The 17999-nt window shown below is 33.3% G+C and overlaps 1 protein-coding gene across 1 annotated transcript in view; it reads left to right on the forward strand.

Moving 5' to 3' along the window:
* Nucleotides 1-13857, forward strand: part of PLOD2 (procollagen-lysine,2-oxoglutarate 5-dioxygenase 2) — a gene marked incomplete at its 5' end in the record, with an annotated part of 54366 nt that extends 40509 nt beyond the window's left edge. Inside the window, 10 exons of the mRNA XM_081328518.1 lie at nucleotides 1241-1345; nucleotides 1919-2044; nucleotides 3676-3817; nucleotides 4867-4929; nucleotides 7531-7644; nucleotides 7826-7891; nucleotides 9825-9929; nucleotides 10953-11099; nucleotides 11806-11931; nucleotides 12903-13857. Coding sequence (XP_081184644.1) covers nucleotides 1241-1345; nucleotides 1919-2044; nucleotides 3676-3817; nucleotides 4867-4929; nucleotides 7531-7644; nucleotides 7826-7891; nucleotides 9825-9929; nucleotides 10953-11099; nucleotides 11806-11931; nucleotides 12903-13058 — 1150 coding nt within the window. The 3' untranslated portion in view covers nucleotides 13059-13857. The remainder of the gene's footprint in view (nucleotides 1-1240; nucleotides 1346-1918; nucleotides 2045-3675; nucleotides 3818-4866; nucleotides 4930-7530; nucleotides 7645-7825; nucleotides 7892-9824; nucleotides 9930-10952; nucleotides 11100-11805; nucleotides 11932-12902) is intronic.
* Nucleotides 13858-17999: the final 4142 nt, after the last annotated feature.

Consider the following 17999-nt stretch of genomic DNA (forward strand, 5'->3'; position numbering starts at 1 on the left):
TTTCTGCAATAAAAAAGCCTCAGAAGATCTCTCTCTTTGTACATATATGAGTAAAATTTATATTTAAAATTAAACAAAAGCTTTCCTTCTCAATCCCATGAGTGGCAAGTGTCTTCTTCATTCTTGGTTCCTATATCAGAGGTTTGGATGTTTGAGGGTTCTGCTCATTATCTTAGCTGTTCCTGGCACTGCACTCCCTTGGATGGAGAGCTCTGATGTTCCTGAGATCTGTTGGAGTTACTCTCCCAGCTTAGAAGTCACAGCCCCAAGTGCTCCTACCATCATTCGGACCACTTTGCTTTCCACATCATCTCTGGAATGCTACTACAGCAGCAAATATACTGTAGCTTGTGGGGTCCTTGGTGCTTTCTGAGTTTGCTTGTTTTCTTGCAGACATTTCATTACCCAACCTAGATAATATCATCAGTGCTAGTTGCTGTTACCTAGGTTGGGAAATGAAATGTCTGCAAAAAAATAACAAGCTCAGAGGGCATCAAGGCCCCCTCATATCAATCCTGAGCTACAAATATTATCCTTTATTAGTACTGTACCTTATACTATTTGGACGTTTTAAACTTAATTCTTTCAGGAAGCAGGAGTTACTAGGCATCTTGGGAAAAAGTAGCTTAATGCAATTAGGGTATAGTTACAGTATTCTGAAAGCCTTTCAAAGCCCCTTTCTACTCCACCTTATCTACCAAACCCAAGAAGGCTTTTTCAATCTTTCTACTTTTCCAAGATTTAGATCTCATTTGTAATGGTTCCACGTTCTCCTGACATTCCATCACAGCCAAGAAAAGATCTAATGCAGAGGCAATGTTGTTTTGAGTCATTTTCCCATTTCAAAAGTTGGATAGCTTGTTCTTAAGATTACTGTGAAGGTCATCTGAATAATTATTGCAGACAAATAATCTTGCAGACATTTGCAAAATTCATCTCTGAATCATAGTCTAGTAGTTCATTAAGACATTCATGTGAAACCATAGTGCTTTTACTTCTGAATTCTTCTTTTACAGTACTTTATCTAGCATATGACTTGTGACAGCTTGTTTTTTATCATCTAAGGTTTTTTTTCTGAACAATTAATTATATATATTTGCATGTTATACTATTTAAGCTGCCACAGTACCTCCTTAAATTTCTGTGTTTTATACATACGTATCTACAGCTATTATGACTAATTTGGATACTGACTTGTTTATAAATTCTTATAGCTTTGCTGTCTATTCTATTTTTCAAGGGATATCTGTCGACGGAATAAAGAGTGTGACTATTATTTCAGCATTGATGCAGATGTTATTTTAACAAATCCAAATACTTTGAAACTTCTAATAGAACAAAATAGGTATGTTTAACATGGGGAAAATTGGTTGGGGTTAGAGAACATTATTAAGTCTAATCTCAATTTTTCTGTAGATTTATTTAATGATTTTTTGAAATAGCTTTAGATTTAGTGTGTGTTAGAGAAAATAATGCTAATATTATTCTGTGTCAGCATTCATTTCTCTGTTCACAAATATCACTGCTAGATATATTGTATTTCCATCTCAGTATTTTTTTAGGAACTTGTTCAAAAGCCATTTATACAGCTTTTGAATTTGAAAAGAATATAAGCTTTATAGGTAATAACCAGCATCTTATATTGCACTTAAAAGCCAACTGATAGCTAATGCATCTTACTTAGCAATGGTAACACATGGACACACTGAGAAATGCCCATTACTGCTTGTGGCAGTGCGTTTTGGGTATAGATTTTGCATGGTCTTCAAGGGCAGCCCCATGTAGAGGACATTGAAATAATTCAATCATGCGGTGACCAGGACATGAGTGATTATTATGCTATACTGTTAATACTATTATGTTAGCTTCCATTGTTAATTTGCAACCAAGTCATGTTTCCTTATGTTGTTATTTACAGAAAGATCATTGCACCTCTTGTAACACGTCATGGGAAACTCTGGTCTAACTTTTGGGGTTCATTAAGTGCTGATGGGTATTATGCCCGATCTGAAGACTACATAGATATCATCCAAGGAAACAGAATGTAAGTTAGCCTTATGTTCAAAGATCTTAGCTGGCAACTGTATTTTTTTAAACTTTTGTGATTATCTAGTATAAACACTTTTAATAAACTTGTTAAATTTGTGTTGCAATTTTCTTTACTGAAGGATTGCAATGTGAAGAAAAAAGGTATGTGTAAATTATTTCAATTTCATGTTACATTTGAAACAGTCCATTTTTGTGTGTGTGGAAGCTGAAGCTGAGATACTTTGGCTACCAAATGAGAAGAGAGGACTCATTGGAAAAGATCCTGATGTTGGGAAAGATGGAAAGCAAAAGGAAAAGGGGGTGGCAGTTGATGAGTTGGTTAGATAGTCTCATTGATGCAATAAACATGAATATGGGCAAACTCTGGGAGACAGTGGTGGACAAGGCAGCCTGATGTGCTGTGGTCCATGGGGTCATGCATATTCAGACACAACTTAGCGACTGAACAACTGTGTGACATGGCTCCTTTTCAAGTATTTCAAAAGAAGTCTTGATCATTCTTAAAATACTAGCTCACATTTGGGCTTGCCTCACACAATCAGAATGGGCCATTTCAAATTTCAAATGATCACATCAAACTATTTTGCATACTACCATCAAATCATGCCTTTTAAAGGATGTGATATCATTCCTTCTTGCCTAGTTGGGTCATTTATTTCAGAGTTACTAATTTTGTGGAAGTTATGGCAAATGCTCACTGAAAGCTTTTTAAGGAATATTTATGTAAATAATATGAAGTTAATTGTTAGCAATGTACTTTTGTAAACTATAAATTGTCATTAATTTAAGGAAGTATAATTGTGTGTCACAAGTTGAAAAGTTAAATGCTCTTTATTTGTAGACATCAATTACTCAATTATGAATTACAATTAAGTAATTTGTGTTTCCCTTGAATTGTTGAATTCAAGGGAATTAAAACTGTTTTTGCATGAAGCAGTGTACTGGGAGATGGAACAAATTACAGCTACTTATGGAAATTAATTTCACAATTGTTTACAATGTGCATTTCATTTTCAGATATTCCACTAGAAACTGATTTCCTTGGAAAGGGGCAAGTGTTCTGTAAAATTCAGCAATGCAAACTTGCTTTGTGGACGTCTTCCAAAGCAGAGTAACAACCATGAAAATGATTGTCTTCCTATCGTAGTTTTATTCCGGTTCATTGATATGCTAACTATAGCAAACTGCTAATGCAGTTTTTATATCTGTGCAGTTAAAGATTGGCAAGACAACGTTCAAATAGAAGTTAAAACTGAGCATTGCAACTTATAAAATTGATGAATGATATTGGCCATGCTGAATAATAAGAGGAAATATGTTTATTGGAATTCACCTTGCCCTAATAACTTTACATACAAGTTTCATATAGTTTCTTTATGGTCTCTAAAATTAACAAGTTTGGGAAAAAATCAGGATAGTAAATACTCAGGAAGCTGCTTATCTTCTTGGTGCACTTAGCACTTTTAACTATAGTTTTCCACTTCATATTAAGTAGAAATTATAGTTAAAGTTTGACAGTATTTGATCACTTAAGTTAGGAGAGAAGCAAGGGAATGGCGGCCCAAAACTTTGCCCAACTGCAGGACTATTTCAATTCCAATAATTCTGTCATATTTTTTTTCATAGAGGTGTGTGGAATGTTCCTTATGTGGCTAATATATACTTGATCAAAGGACAGATTCTCAGATCTGAGATGAATGAAAGAAATTATTTTGCTCATGAAAAGCTGGATTCTGATATGGCGATGTGCAGGAATGCCCGGGAAATGGTAAGATGCATGTGATGCGTCATGTTGTTACCTTTTTATTTTATTTTCACAAAAGAAACTACTAGCCAATTTTTTTTGTACTTTTGTTCAATTTGGCAGCCATTTAATTTAAAATAAAGCATTTTTATGTATTCTTAAACATTCATAATTAGGCTGCCCAGTTTTGGATGCAAAATTATTTTTTAACGTAATGAATAAAAAATATCCATTCCATGTGATATTTAGATAGTTATTTGCCATTTTATAAATTGAAATTATTATTAGCTAAAAAAATACCCCCAATGCTATTCATTGTATATACATATTAGTACATTATTGGATTGTACTAATGTCCCCGTGTTGCATTGTAGAATTGCCTTTAACTTTATGATTGTAAAGTTGATTAAATTTTATCAAAGAAAAGCAATAATATCGTTAATAGTATTGAATGGATGATAGTATTGTAAGATCACATGTGAATATCACTGGAATACAACTGTAAATCTGTAATTTGTACTGATATTTACATTAGTTCCAGAGCAGAAACATATGACAGCTATTTCCAGGCAATGTAGCATTGAAAAATAATTTTGCTGAATTGAACAAGAAAAGCTGGCAAGTATTAAAGTTTCTTCCCTTCTTTAACAATGCATGATTTTATTTTATTCATACTCATTTTACAGCATACCCCAGTCAATATTATCTTGTTCACAATCTTTTTAGCATCAGTTGTTACAGTCTATGCTTGCCATGTGCTCATGTTCATTAAATCTAACTCCATTTCATGGTTCATGAAAAAAAGACGAAGAAAACACACTTGTTCAGTGGAACAGCACTTTTTTCCCCTTTTACTTGCATCACATAAAGAGCTGACAGATCGAGCTTTTAACCTATACATGAATAGCTATGCTTGAAGCTGCATGTTGTTTGTAACAATCCTTTGCCAGCTTTTGATTAAAGAATGTTGTTTATCTAACATGGCAGCGGAAATCCTAATACAGCTCTAACAATGTGAAAGAGAGCAACGAAAAGTCAACTGATGTGGTGCTTCTTCTCCTCCTTCATTTTAGACCATACAGAGGGAAAAAGACTCCCCTTCTGTGGAGACCTTCCATATGCTCAGCCCCCCAAAGGTTTCACATTTTTTAATCCTTTGTTTCAATACAATCGATACCCTTTTTTAAAAAATGTCTTCTGACCCACGTCTACAGTTTTTAAAAACTCAGACGATCTTTATATATCATGCAAAGCAGCGAAAGGTGTTAAAGCAGGAGATGTAAAATTGTTTTTAAAAACTAAGTTGAGAGTTGTAGTCTGTAGGTCAAGGATGGATTATCCACCTGGAGGGTTCACTGAATTTTTAAATATTGGAGAAGATACACCCAACTGGGTGTTAAACTTAGGCAAACACTTTACAGTTATTAGAAATGGGTTAGAGAATGTAATCAAGAAATACAGCTTACAGAAAGGGACATTGAAAGACACTTGGCATTCTAGAGCTATAGGCTGCCAAACGATGCGGTTAACAGATGCAGTGTGGTTAAGAGATATAGTGCAGTTAACGGATACAGTGTGGTTAACAGATGCAGTGTGGTTAACAGATCTAAGCAATCAACAGAACTATATGGTGGAAAGGAAGTGGTTTTTACTACTGTTTACATAGTGATATATCAGCTGGTTTTATGGACATGCCTTTATAGTTCCTTTCTGATACTAATAAAGTGGTGATGTGGTGGTGGTGGTGGTGATGCCACGTATTAGAGCTGTAACTTCCAGCATTAGGTTGTAAGCTGCTTACATTTCCCATTAGACCTCATTAGTTCTTATTGAGAGATGCTATAATTTCTCTTAGACAGTGGTGTTTCAGAGCTGGCTTGCTGTGCTCACAAGAACTAAATGTTAACTTTTCTGGAATTCTGGAAGTTGGTTGAGAGCAAAGCTGAGCAGGATCCCTAAAAGGTTGTTGGCAACACAGTGTAGCATGGAAAATACAGTCAGCAGAGTTATTTCTTACATATTTACCAGCACATCACTGAACTTAGGCTACTGTATATGGAACACATAAGTAAATATTTTTTGAAGCACATTTTGCCTTTAAAATGCCCTTGGAAATTTTATTATTGCACTAGATATCTAAAACTAGAAAAACAGAACAATATGCAAATCATTTTTATTTGGTATGATTTGTATTTTTATGAAACCGTATTAAAATAACTACATATTTATAGCCTTACTGCCAAAAATGGATTTTCATGTCCATTCAGTTTAAAATATATGTGTAATTCCCTTTTATCCACATTATATAAATTACTCTGAATTTTAGATTTACAGTAATCAGCTTTTCCTAACTTTTGTTTCATAAGTTCTTTATGAACTTATTTTAATGCATACAATTCCATAAATATTTCTAATAGTGTACTCAATTCTGTATGTACAGTTTTTCAGAACAGCTACCATTTTTATATTTTATTAATATATAAAAGTTTGGATTAATGTTTCTTTAATAATAAATTTTCACATAGGTTTTTTAAATTAGAAAATAGGTCTATGAAGTTTGGAAAGCTGTTCAAATATAATTGTGATATAATTGCAAATTAGCTAAGGACTGCAAATTCTGCCTTAAAATGCAAATCAAAACATTTGCTCATCCAGTGATATAAGTCAGTCTATATTAAAATAATACATTTTAAGTCATTGTTCTAGTAATAGCAGATGCAGATTTTATATTCCATTATAGTACAGTTTCCGTTATAAAATTCTATGGGATTTTGGATAATTTTTCATTAAGGCTAACATCTTTTATTTTACTTTTATCTGGTGTTTGAAATGCTAAATTTGTCACTCAGTTAATGAATATGAAACCACTCCATATTGCATGAGAGTGATTCTTATTTTTAGCCCATATAGCTGTTAACTTAAAATTAACACGAACTTGAATGTATGGACAATAAAAAATTCAAAATAAAATTCAAGTAGTTATCAGGGAAAAAATTAGTTGAAGGGTTTTTTATATTTATAACTGAGTGATATTCACTATTGTTGTTGTTTATGTTGAAGTTAAATTACCCAATTATTTTTGGTCAGTTTTGATCCTGAAAACCTGTTCTTCCATGGCAGGTTTCTTGCTGAATCTTGTGATATAATTGCAGCTCTTTTGTGCTATAATAACAAAGAATGCTTGTAGTATATATTTTTCATTTTCCATGAGACATAATCTCATATTTTTAAATACACCTGTGTTAGAAGCATGTTTTACCACTGCATTTTTCCAGTTCTATGGTAATGCAATCCATCAAAAGTAATGGAACATAAAACTGGACAGTGGTGTGGTGTATTTTTGTAACAGGAGGCTACAACAAACTATTATTGTTTTTCATTGCAAATACATATGAGAGAGAGAACTAAGTAGGTTGTACACATGTTAGAATCCATGCTTGCTCACTTCCTAAGGGCAATAAATTTTCAGTGTAATCCATTTAATTCCCATCAAATAAGTTGTGCTGATTTAAAAAAGCTGATGGGCAGCCCTTTGGTTAGCAAATTTGAAGAAGCAAAAGAGTGATCAAAGGGAAAAATACAAAATAATCTTGTGAACACTGATCAGTTAAATTATAGTTTGGGTCCCATGGATTTTAATGATCTTGATCCATATGTAACTGATAGTTTTTTCTATATTTTAAATTATTATATACAGTATAATCACTAACATATTTTTCCCTGCTCTCTAATAATAGGGGATATTTATGTACCTCACTAACAGACATGAATTTGGGAGACTTGTATCAACTGCCAACTACAATACTTCTCACTACAACAATGACCTCTGGCAAATCTTTGAAAATCCTGTGGTATGTATTGAATTATGAATTGAAATTGTTTTCAGACATGTGTGTGTGTGTGAAATCATATTTTGTGTATATTATACTGATCATCCATATTCAATATAAAAAATTATCTGAATATTTTGAGTGTTGAAAAACATTAAAAATAATTCATGTTTTATCCTTTTTTTCAAACTATATTGTGCAGGATTGGAAGGAAACTTACATAAATCCCAACTATTCGAAAATTTTTACTGAAAGTATAGTAGAACAGGTAATTAGAAATTCTCCTCAAGGAAAGTATTGCAATGTGATTTTTAATGCATGATTAAGAGTTCTGCTGTTCTAAATGTTTAATATGGAGTTGGTATTATTAATTTACCAATGCTTAAAGAGTATCTCTTGAGAGTTTTATATAGTCATTGTTATGTGGCTTTTTTTCTTAGAAAACCTTTTGAAAAGGGTTGTCTTTACGGAAAACATTTAAGAAAACTTTAATTCATAATCCTGTCTCCATTTCCCAAAAATGGCCTTCTTAATCTTATATCAAGCCCCATCCAACCTACCCTTTCCTCCTCTCTCTCTCTTTGTGTGGTGACATCTGATGAGAGAGAAAGCTTCAAGAAGAGCAGTTCATTCCCTGGTATGGTGTGGTTTGTTGGAAATGCAACCATATGTGAATTACATATATTATACAGGATATGTATTTGTACATAAGTTTGTACTGTAAGTGCAGAGAGTCTTGTGGTGTTTTTGGGAAACCAAATGGAAACATTTTGTCATTTGATAGGAGCTACAATTACAAAAGTATAGTTGGTCTGAATTTAGGGAACATAATGTATATGTTACCTTCCTTCTGATTCCAAAATAAAGCAGAAATCACATTTGTGCTAATGTTTGTTCTGCAACCAAACAAGGAGAGCACCAAGGGCTCCACAGTTATGTTAGCGTTCAGTTTACTGTAAGCAAATAAGACAATCTGATCCTAAGGCTATAAGAATATCACCCTGTTAGCTTATATAAGAGATGTTGTTGTTGTTTTCTAACATGATAGGATTATACTCACTTTGAAGGGGAGCTTTGCTTTGGCAACAAATAAACAAACATTGAGCAAAGGCCTTCTTCAAAACTAACCTACAAAATTTCTTGGCCCTCTTGCTTTTAATTAAGAAGCTCCCAGGTTCTTGCCTCTTTTTTCTAACTAAGAAGCAGCTATGTTGCTTTGCACTGATCCACACTCATTGTCAGCTTTCCCCCTACATAACTTTTCTTGAGGAAGAAGACCCAGGGGCAGCACCAACTAATGTATAAGTTGCCATGCTAGGCAACTTAAGTAAATGCTGCAGTAGTCAGAGAAGTGCTGGCTGAAGCTACCCACTCTAAAGCCAGTTCAAGTGAGCCCTGAACTTATTTCAGGCAGGGTAACTTTAGCAAACACTGCAATTAATGTGCAATATGCATGAAAATCACACATCCTGGAAGCATTTTTGGTCAGTACTGAGAGTGGGATATGTAAAACTCCCTCCATTTAAAGCATGCATAAAAAGTGAAGTGGCTGTGCCTGTACTTGCATATGGACAGGTACAAAAAGTTGCATAAACCCAGGAAAAGATATATCTGCTTTAGTGTTTCAGAGACCACTGTTTCATATGGATTCCCACATGTTGAAAATAATCTCTTTCCAAACATTTACACAGCTTAAATGTAGAGTCACCAGGGCCACATCTCAGAATGATCCAACCTGGTTCAGATGATTGGAACTCCTGGTCTCGTAGACATAATTCAGACTCTTGAGAAGAAAAAACTATTTTGCTCAGATATAACAAGGCCTGAAAGGCTGCATATTTGTGGGCATTTGAGAGGAAACTACTTCATACAGGCAGACCAAAGTCACCACTGAAATGGTCTTTCCTTCCAGATAATTACACATTTCAATAAGAGCAATTATATAGCTGGTCTAGTGCATTATATACTATTATCTGTGCAAAATTATTTTATTAAACCCACCAATTAAAAGAGAGGAAATGACATATACGTTCTAATTACAAGAGGGAACTAGTAGATAATTGTAAACTGTAAATCCCTTCGCTACTAGTCAGAGACGTCAAGAGAAATATGAGTGTCTGCTTTGTCAAATAGCATGCCAGATCCATCATAATGTTATTTTATTTTATTTCTATTTATTGCATTTTATTTCTAACTTATAGCCATGCCCAGATGTGTTTTGGTTCCCCATATTTTCTGAAACAGCCTGCAATGAATTAGTAGAGGAAATGGAACACTTTGGCCAGTGGTCTGGTGGAAGACATCATGTAAGAATCATTTCATGGACACTTTTGGAACTTATTTTTAGTTTTAATAGTAGCTTTAAAATTCATAACTCTGATGTAAGGTAAATAAAATCAAGTTAAATGATAACTAAGGCAGATTGTGGTTAGGGCATAATGTTAGGGGAGCTTTTATTGGGTTCTGATACCCGGTAACAGCCAATTGATTCGCTACTGGAGCCCATAAACAAAGGCCAGTGAATAGATAAATGGAAAAGCTTTGTCAAGATCTGAGATACTGGGGAGGATCAGACAGTGTCCAGTGCTTTAAGGTGGGCTGCATTTTTAATTGTAAGTTTAATAGTTATTCATGAATATATGATTATAATTCATAACTATTTTAGTAGCAGTTTTGCATGGAGAAATTCCAAAGTTTAATCCCTGGCTGAGAAACTTTTCTTTTTTCTTCTCTTAGAGGTTTTATAGTTTCTGTAAACAATACTGAGACATTTTGACTCTGTAAGGCTATGATATTGTATAATCATATAAAGGTTTAGCTCCATTCTGATTACATCTTCATAAAATTCATGCTAAAATTTTTATAGCAACACACAAGGGTATAATGTAAAAGTTAATAAAAAAGAAATATTTCCTTTAATGGAAATTAATGCATTTATTAAATGGCTGATTAATAATCTAAAAAATTATTTAAGCAGTTGACAGTTTAACTATAAAGGTTTATCTAGAATTTAATGTATTGGGCTTGTTATACTGGCTATCAAACCCTCTTGCTGATTTACAATAAAAGTATACGTATTAACTATCAAGATGAAGGAAAAATTGTTTTGCTTCTATTGTAGATTACACAATAAAACTGATGTAAAAAGCAATTGTCATTTGGTTGCATAAACTGATTTATACTCTCTATATACCCATACTCTCTATAAAGTAGTAGATATTGGAGTATATTAACAGTTAATAATTACAAAGATCCATGTTGTTTTATAGCTATACTAATAACAGAGGTGAAACATATTACATAAAATACGCTATATTGTCTTATTTTAGGATAGCCGCATTTCTGGAGGCTATGAAAATGTTCCAACAGATGATATTCACATGAAACAAATCGGCCTGGAAAATGAGTGGTTGCATTTTATCAGAGAATTCATAGCACCCGTAACCCTAAAAGTATTTGCTGGCTATTATACAAAGGCAAGTTAAATTTTAAAAAAGTAATCAAGCAGAGCATAGTTTGAACTTGTGGCTAATATTTAAGGAAAATTTAATTTGTGCCTTATTTAATTATTCTGAGGTTTTGGAGTCCAAATATGAAGAGAGTGGTATCACTGGGCATATTTCCCTTTCCCCAGTCTCTCTCTCTCTCTTACTGGGTACAAGTGAGACTGCAGTGATTTTGAGCCCTACTCATGTCTCCTCTGTATTTACCCATCCTTTTCTTCTGCAAAAAGCAATGATAATAACATATTTTGAAATTGTTTTTTAATAGATATATAAATTAAATAATAATCCCCTGTGTGGTTGAATCTGCTATTATTTATTTATTCATTCATTCCTTCATTTAATTTCTGGTCTGCCCACTTCATTTAGGTGACTCTGGGTGGCTTATAAGTTAAAAAAAAACTTAGAAAGAAACATAATTAAAAATATTAAAAGTAACTTAAAAAGAGTTGAAAATTTACAAGTACAAAATTTCAAAAAGGCAAAGGTAGTGTACTCAGGCCAGCAACCACCCCAAGGATTACATGCCACTCTTAGATTTCCATGCCACTTGGCACTCTTTCCAGGTCTTGGCACTCTTCTAGAAAGCCAGAAGAGTGAAAGAGCACCCCAATTGATAAATCCCCTCACGACAACTTACAGTATGCCTTTTAAATCCTCCGTGTATTTTATTCTCCAGGGTCATGCCTTGTTGAATTTTGTTGTGAAATATACTACTGACCGACAGCGCTCCCTCAGACCTCACCATGACTCATCTACATTTACCATTAACATTGCCCTTAACAAAGTAGGAGAAGATTTCCAAGTAAGTTTGCAGTGCATCCAAGAACTGATGCTGTTCTTTCAACCTCTAGCTCATTTCCACACAAATATTTGTAGGACATCTGCTGGGAAGATTAACATAAGAAACTGGTCCAACAGTCAGAACAGCTGGTTCTGTACTAGGCCTTCGTAAAACACTGAAGGACAGAGCCTGAATGTTCAACCATGTAATTATATTAAATCTTGAAATGAGTAATAAATTGTATGGCTAATAAGGATGTCCAGTATGAAAACAGTACTGTTGACAGGGTCTGATTTTCTTGAAGTGCCATTTTAGGGAATAAATGGGTAAAATTTCCCAAATGGACTGCTTTCCTCACAGTTCCTTTTCACCTAGCTTAGTATCATGTGGGATATCAAAATGAACACCTTTAGCTATTTCATTCTTGTGTATGCAACTGCATTCTTTAGGGGGCCAAAAGGCGGTATCTCCTAATTTTATCTCTACAAGAAAATAAATTGATTGATAATGGCTGACTCTGACTCACCCAGTATATTGGATGTAAACTGCAGGGTCTCCCTTATATATGTCAAACTTCATTGCATTTGTAGTTAAATCTCTTTTCCAACCTGGGTCTCAACTAGTTTGTCTGGGGGAGGAGGAGGGAATTGGAGTTGTAAGTCAAGAAAATAACAATATCAGACGAAATCTGTATATCATCATTTTCATGAAAGGAAAATCCAAATATCATGGACAGTTAGAGTGCTGACATTGTAAACTGCTCAGAAAGTGCTGTAAAATACTATGGAGTGGTATATAAATTTAAGTGTTATTGCTATCTTTCAACCAAATTTACAGCTGCTCTGAAATAATATACTTTGAGAATGGGGTGGTAATGTCAATCAGTGTTATCTCATTCAAAACATTTTACTTAGAGAGGACCTTGTTTTTTATGAACTTCTGTGGGATTACGTAAAGACTTTAAGATGATATTTCTGATTTACTTCTTATAGGGAGGTGGATGTAAATTTCTGAGATACAACTGCTCAATCGAATCACCTAGAAAAGGATGGAGTTTCATGCATCCAGGAAGACTTACTCATTTACATGAAGGGCTTCCAATTTTAAAAGGAACAAGATATATTGCAGTATCATTTATTGACCCTTAAGTTTATTTTCATGGCCGTTCAGAGACAACGTACAACAAACTTTTATTTAAAATTTTTCTCCCAGAAGGCAGTGACAAAAGAAGCTTCTTATAGATGGCTGCTTTATTTTGGGCTAAGATTTAGAGAAAATCAAATACTTATAAACATCTGCTTTGAGCCTTGAAATGCAAATAAAATAAAGTAAATACTTCTCTTCCTGTTTTAAAGGAGTGGAAAGATCTCTGTAAAAGTGTTAATATGGATTTTCCATTTGGTAATTGCCTAAGTAGCACATCTTGACTTTTTTAAAGAAAAAATTGGATAATTATTCATATTGTGCTTAGGATCATGTTCACTATAGATAAAGGCAAAGCATTGGCCCCAAAATTTTGCCTGGTTTATTCACAGACTCTTTTAAGGGCCTTAAAAGAAAAAAAAAAATCTTGACTTGAAAGCATCTTTCCTTACCATCTTTGATTGGACTGAGATTTTTCTAAACAAGCTTTTTGCACAAACTCCAGCCTTGACAATAGAAGCCCTCATTTTGAGAAAACTTTAGAATACCAAGTAACCTCAGAAACCAAATTTTTTACTCTTGCATAAAAATTACTTGAATGTTGTATCAGGATACCAAAAAGCTGAAGTTCTTAAAAATAAACAAATAAATAAATAAATCAGGTTTTTGATTTGCCTTTATTTTTTGAGGGAACAATTTTAAATATTACTGCTGTGCCTACTGTTTGTAATTTAATAGTTTCACTTGAAAAAAATGCTGAAATCAAATCTGAGGTGCTAAAGTGCATATATTTTGAGTTAAATAAAAAATTAAAGTAAGTTTTTATTGTGTCTGGTTTTTTAATAGATAATACCAGTGCTTTTTTTGTAAAAGAAAAAGGTGCCGGAACTCACACATGTCTTACAACCCGCCTTGCCTACCCTACAAGGTTCCATCAAAAAAAGGTGCCGGAACTCCGTTCTGAGTGTTCTATGAGAAAAAAAGCCCTGGATAATGCACACACACATCCCAACAGCAGATTTCTTTAAAAAAACCAACAACTTTAAAGTGTTTAATTTTTCAAACATTAAAAATAATACTTTAACAGATAGACTGTGTAGGATGTCTATGGAATTTTGTTATACTGAACCTCTATGGATAAATTAGTTTTAAAAAGAACATTCCTACTTCCTAGTAAGTATAGGAACTTTTTATGGTTCATTCAGCAACATAGTTCAGATTATTCTTAGACTTCTCAAGGAGTTTGTTATTATTTAGTGATAAGTACATATTAATCCATTTTTTTTTAAAAAAAATTAAGAACTACTTCAACAATACCAAAAGGCTATTGCCTGACTCACCCCCTCCCTATCATCACCCATATTTTTAAGCAAAAATTAGCAAATGCACATGAATATCAGTGCTTGAAAAAACAAAGATAAATTCTTCAAAGAGCTGGAGGAAATAGTATAATTTTTAAAAATATTTCAAGTTCAAGACATTTGTCTCAAAGTGTTTGACTTTGTACTTGATCTTTGTATTTTCATAAATGAACAATAACTTGAAGAGTGTTTTCAAAGGGGATTGGGGCTGCAATTGAAGTTTTTCTTGGGTCCAGGATATTTGCTGGCTTTTGTTTCTATCTGCAACATTTGCAGTGGCTAATACCAAAACTGACCCATAGAAGAAGAATGGCCGGGGGGGGGGAAGGATATCAAAAGAATATTGTTGACACTAAAAAAAAACCAACATTATAGTTTTCTGAATTTTTTGCCCTATTCTGAAAAAAATGCCCTATTTAAACAACATATATTAACCTTACCTTCAATAGGTTAATGACTTTATTTACAAAAATGAGAAAATACAAATTGTATAGCATAAAAACAATCACAATATTATGTTGCAAAAGTTGTTTTTGTCTATTAAGATGATTTTCAAATTAGACTTGTACCTTTTTTGCATAACAATTTGATGGCCAGAGCGTTGGTTTATTATATAAATGAACAGCCTTTATTAAAGTAACAAATAATGGTCCTCAGATGATATTTTTGGAGAATCTGAAATGCTCACTGGTCAATGTCTGCAGATAAATGTAATGTTTTATGACCATCTCTTCTATAACTTAAAAATGTTACGGGAAAATATTTATACTGAAAATGTCAGTCTTATCTGAATCATATCATCTATTCATGAAAGTCTAATTTTGAATTGTCTTTAAGGACCTCAAATGAGGAGCCTTTTCATTTGGGACATACCATTGATTTTGCCATAAGTTCATATTAAATATATGCTATTGATTTAAAATCTGCTTCTGCTATTTGAAAACTTTTGTTATAACTTTTTAATTTGAAGTCACTAATAACGTTATTTCAGTAGGTTTATTTCAGCTTGTTCCTAAGAAGGCACACCCCTTACACCCAAAAGTCCTTCTATATTTTTTATTTTTATTTTTCTGTAGTTCTGAGCCACCCTAAGATAGAAAAAACCATACTGTGAGCCATGTAGGAAACATGAAAAGAAGTGAAAGATATTTGAAGGATGAATTGAGGGAGATACGACTTCCTCACTGGTTTTCTTTCTTCTACTGATTTGTAAGTAAAATGCATTTATTAAATATAAAAAATTGTGAAAACAGTTATTTTGAAAACTTAAAGGATACTGTTTATAAATTTCCTTTTAGAGATTCCTTTAGTGTTGCGTTGTGTTTCGTTCCATTTATTAGATTAATCTAGATTTATGACTTAATATAGACTATTTAATGCTAAATGTTGTTTACATGCTTTATACTTTAGTCCTTCGAGAATAGGGCGGTATAAAAATCTAATTAAATAAATAAAAATAAAATAAATATACTGTATTTTAAATATGTATGTATATGTTTTAAATATATGTTTTGAATAATGTTATAATGTTCAGAATATTAGTCTATCACACTTTTAGAAATGCTAAAAAGATCTGTTCAAAATGTGTTCTTGAATTTGTCTCTGAATTGAAAACAAATTGTTTTTGATAACTGGGTTTTTGCCAAATTTATTTTAAAATCTATGTGGAAGCAAACCATGGAGCCAGGAAAAAAAATAGTACATGTCTATTTAGAGCTCTTGAAAAATCAAAGCCAGGTCTGAATTTTGAGAAGTATTTACTTGCCCAACAGAAAAGTTTTAATAACATACATCTTTCTTCCATGCATGATATTACAGTTGTTTATCTTAGCTTAGTCTTATGATCAAGAATGATTTTACTGGATTAAAATTGCTTTTGTTCTTGTGAATAACTCAACCCTGTCTGTGTTCTAGGAAGTTTTATTTCAACTGACTGTTATATAATCCTTCCCCTCCAGATATCTGCTTTCTTTCAAATAGCTTTCCAAGGTGATTTTGCTCATTTTGGTTATGTTTTAGAATCTTACTCTAAACTTTAGCCAAGAAAAACTTCCATAGCTACTTACAAATTATTCAAACAAGTCTCTGCTTCAGTCTTAACAAAGTAAAAAAGATGTACATGGAAGAAAGGATAGGGAGAAGAGAGTGAGAGGGAGGGGGGGAGAGAGAAGGACAAAACATATCTCACTAGAAGATTTTATCTGAACGACTTTGTTTACATTTCTCTGATACTTATGCTCTATCCGGTGATCTCAGGAAAATATACAGTTTATTTAAAGAATTGCAGATAGATACTATATTCTGCAATTCTTTGAACAATATATATATGCTCCAGATGATTTGAAGCCAGCAACCTCTGCAAGAGATATCCCAAAGGTGCTTTTTTCATGAGGTAACTGGTCTTTCTTGTTTTTTCTTTGAAGATGTTTCGCTTCTCTTCCAAGAAGCTTCTCCAGCTCTGATTGGATGGTGGGGAATGGCAGGAGGCTTATTGACTCGCGAAAAGAATGCAAATGACAAGCTGCCTGCAAGGAGTATAAATCCTGCCATTCCCCACCATCAGTCAGAGGTGAAATAATAATAATAATAATAATAATAATAATAATAATAATAATAATAATAATAATAATAATAATAATAATAATGAAGTTGGAAGGGACCTGTCATCTAGACCAACCCCCTGCTCAGGCAGGAAACCCTGTACCATTTCAGACAAATGGCTGTCCAGTCTCTTCTTAAAAACTTCCAGTGTTGGAGCATTCACCACTTCTGGAGGCAGGTTGTTCCACTGATTAATTGTTCTAACTGTCAGGAAGTTTCTCCTTAGTTCTAGGTTGTTTCTCTCCTTGATTAGTTTCCATCCGTTGCTTCTTGGATGAAAAGTGAAATGTCTTGAAAGAAAAAACAAGAAAGTTCAGTTGCCTCATGAAAAAAGCACCTTTGGGACAACCATGACCTGGATGACTGAGAATCTCCATAGACATTCTTGAAGAAATATCAAACAAATCAAAATGGTGATTCCAACCATGTAATGAAAGTTCCAGCCCTTGTATGTGTGTAATGTCAACACATGCATGCCAAAAAGAGGAAGACTTTGATTGCACATCTTAAGCTTGATCTTGATTTTCTTTTAACTTTCCCAGTAGACACTTTTTTTTGGAAACATTTTTATTGTCATATTGAAATCCTATAAGTTATGCTTCTGAAAACGTATGGTAGAATTCCTGGTTCAAAACCTGATGGTACTAATCATCCAACATAATTACTTATCCTTTTTATAATGATTAGGACAGTGCGGCGCTTCTTTTAATCAGTGTTTTTCAATACTTGCATACTGGCTGGAAGAATTCTGAAAGTTGAAGTTCACATATCTTAAAGATGCCAAAGTTGAGAAATACTACTGTTCTAAACTACTAACTATAGTTCTTTAATTATAATTTTATTTTATTATTTTTATTTTACTTTATTTTTTTACTATTTTATTTTATTAACTCCACAATCTTCCAAGAAAGGAAGATGTAAATCAGCTAGTAATAATTGGTTCTACCTATGGTAGCGCTTTAGTTCCAATTCCTGTTTGCTGCT

This window comes from Vipera berus (assembly GCF_964194415.1).
Source record: "Vipera berus genome assembly, chromosome: 5".
Classification (NCBI taxonomy): Eukaryota; Metazoa; Chordata; class Lepidosauria; order Squamata; family Viperidae; genus Vipera; species Vipera berus.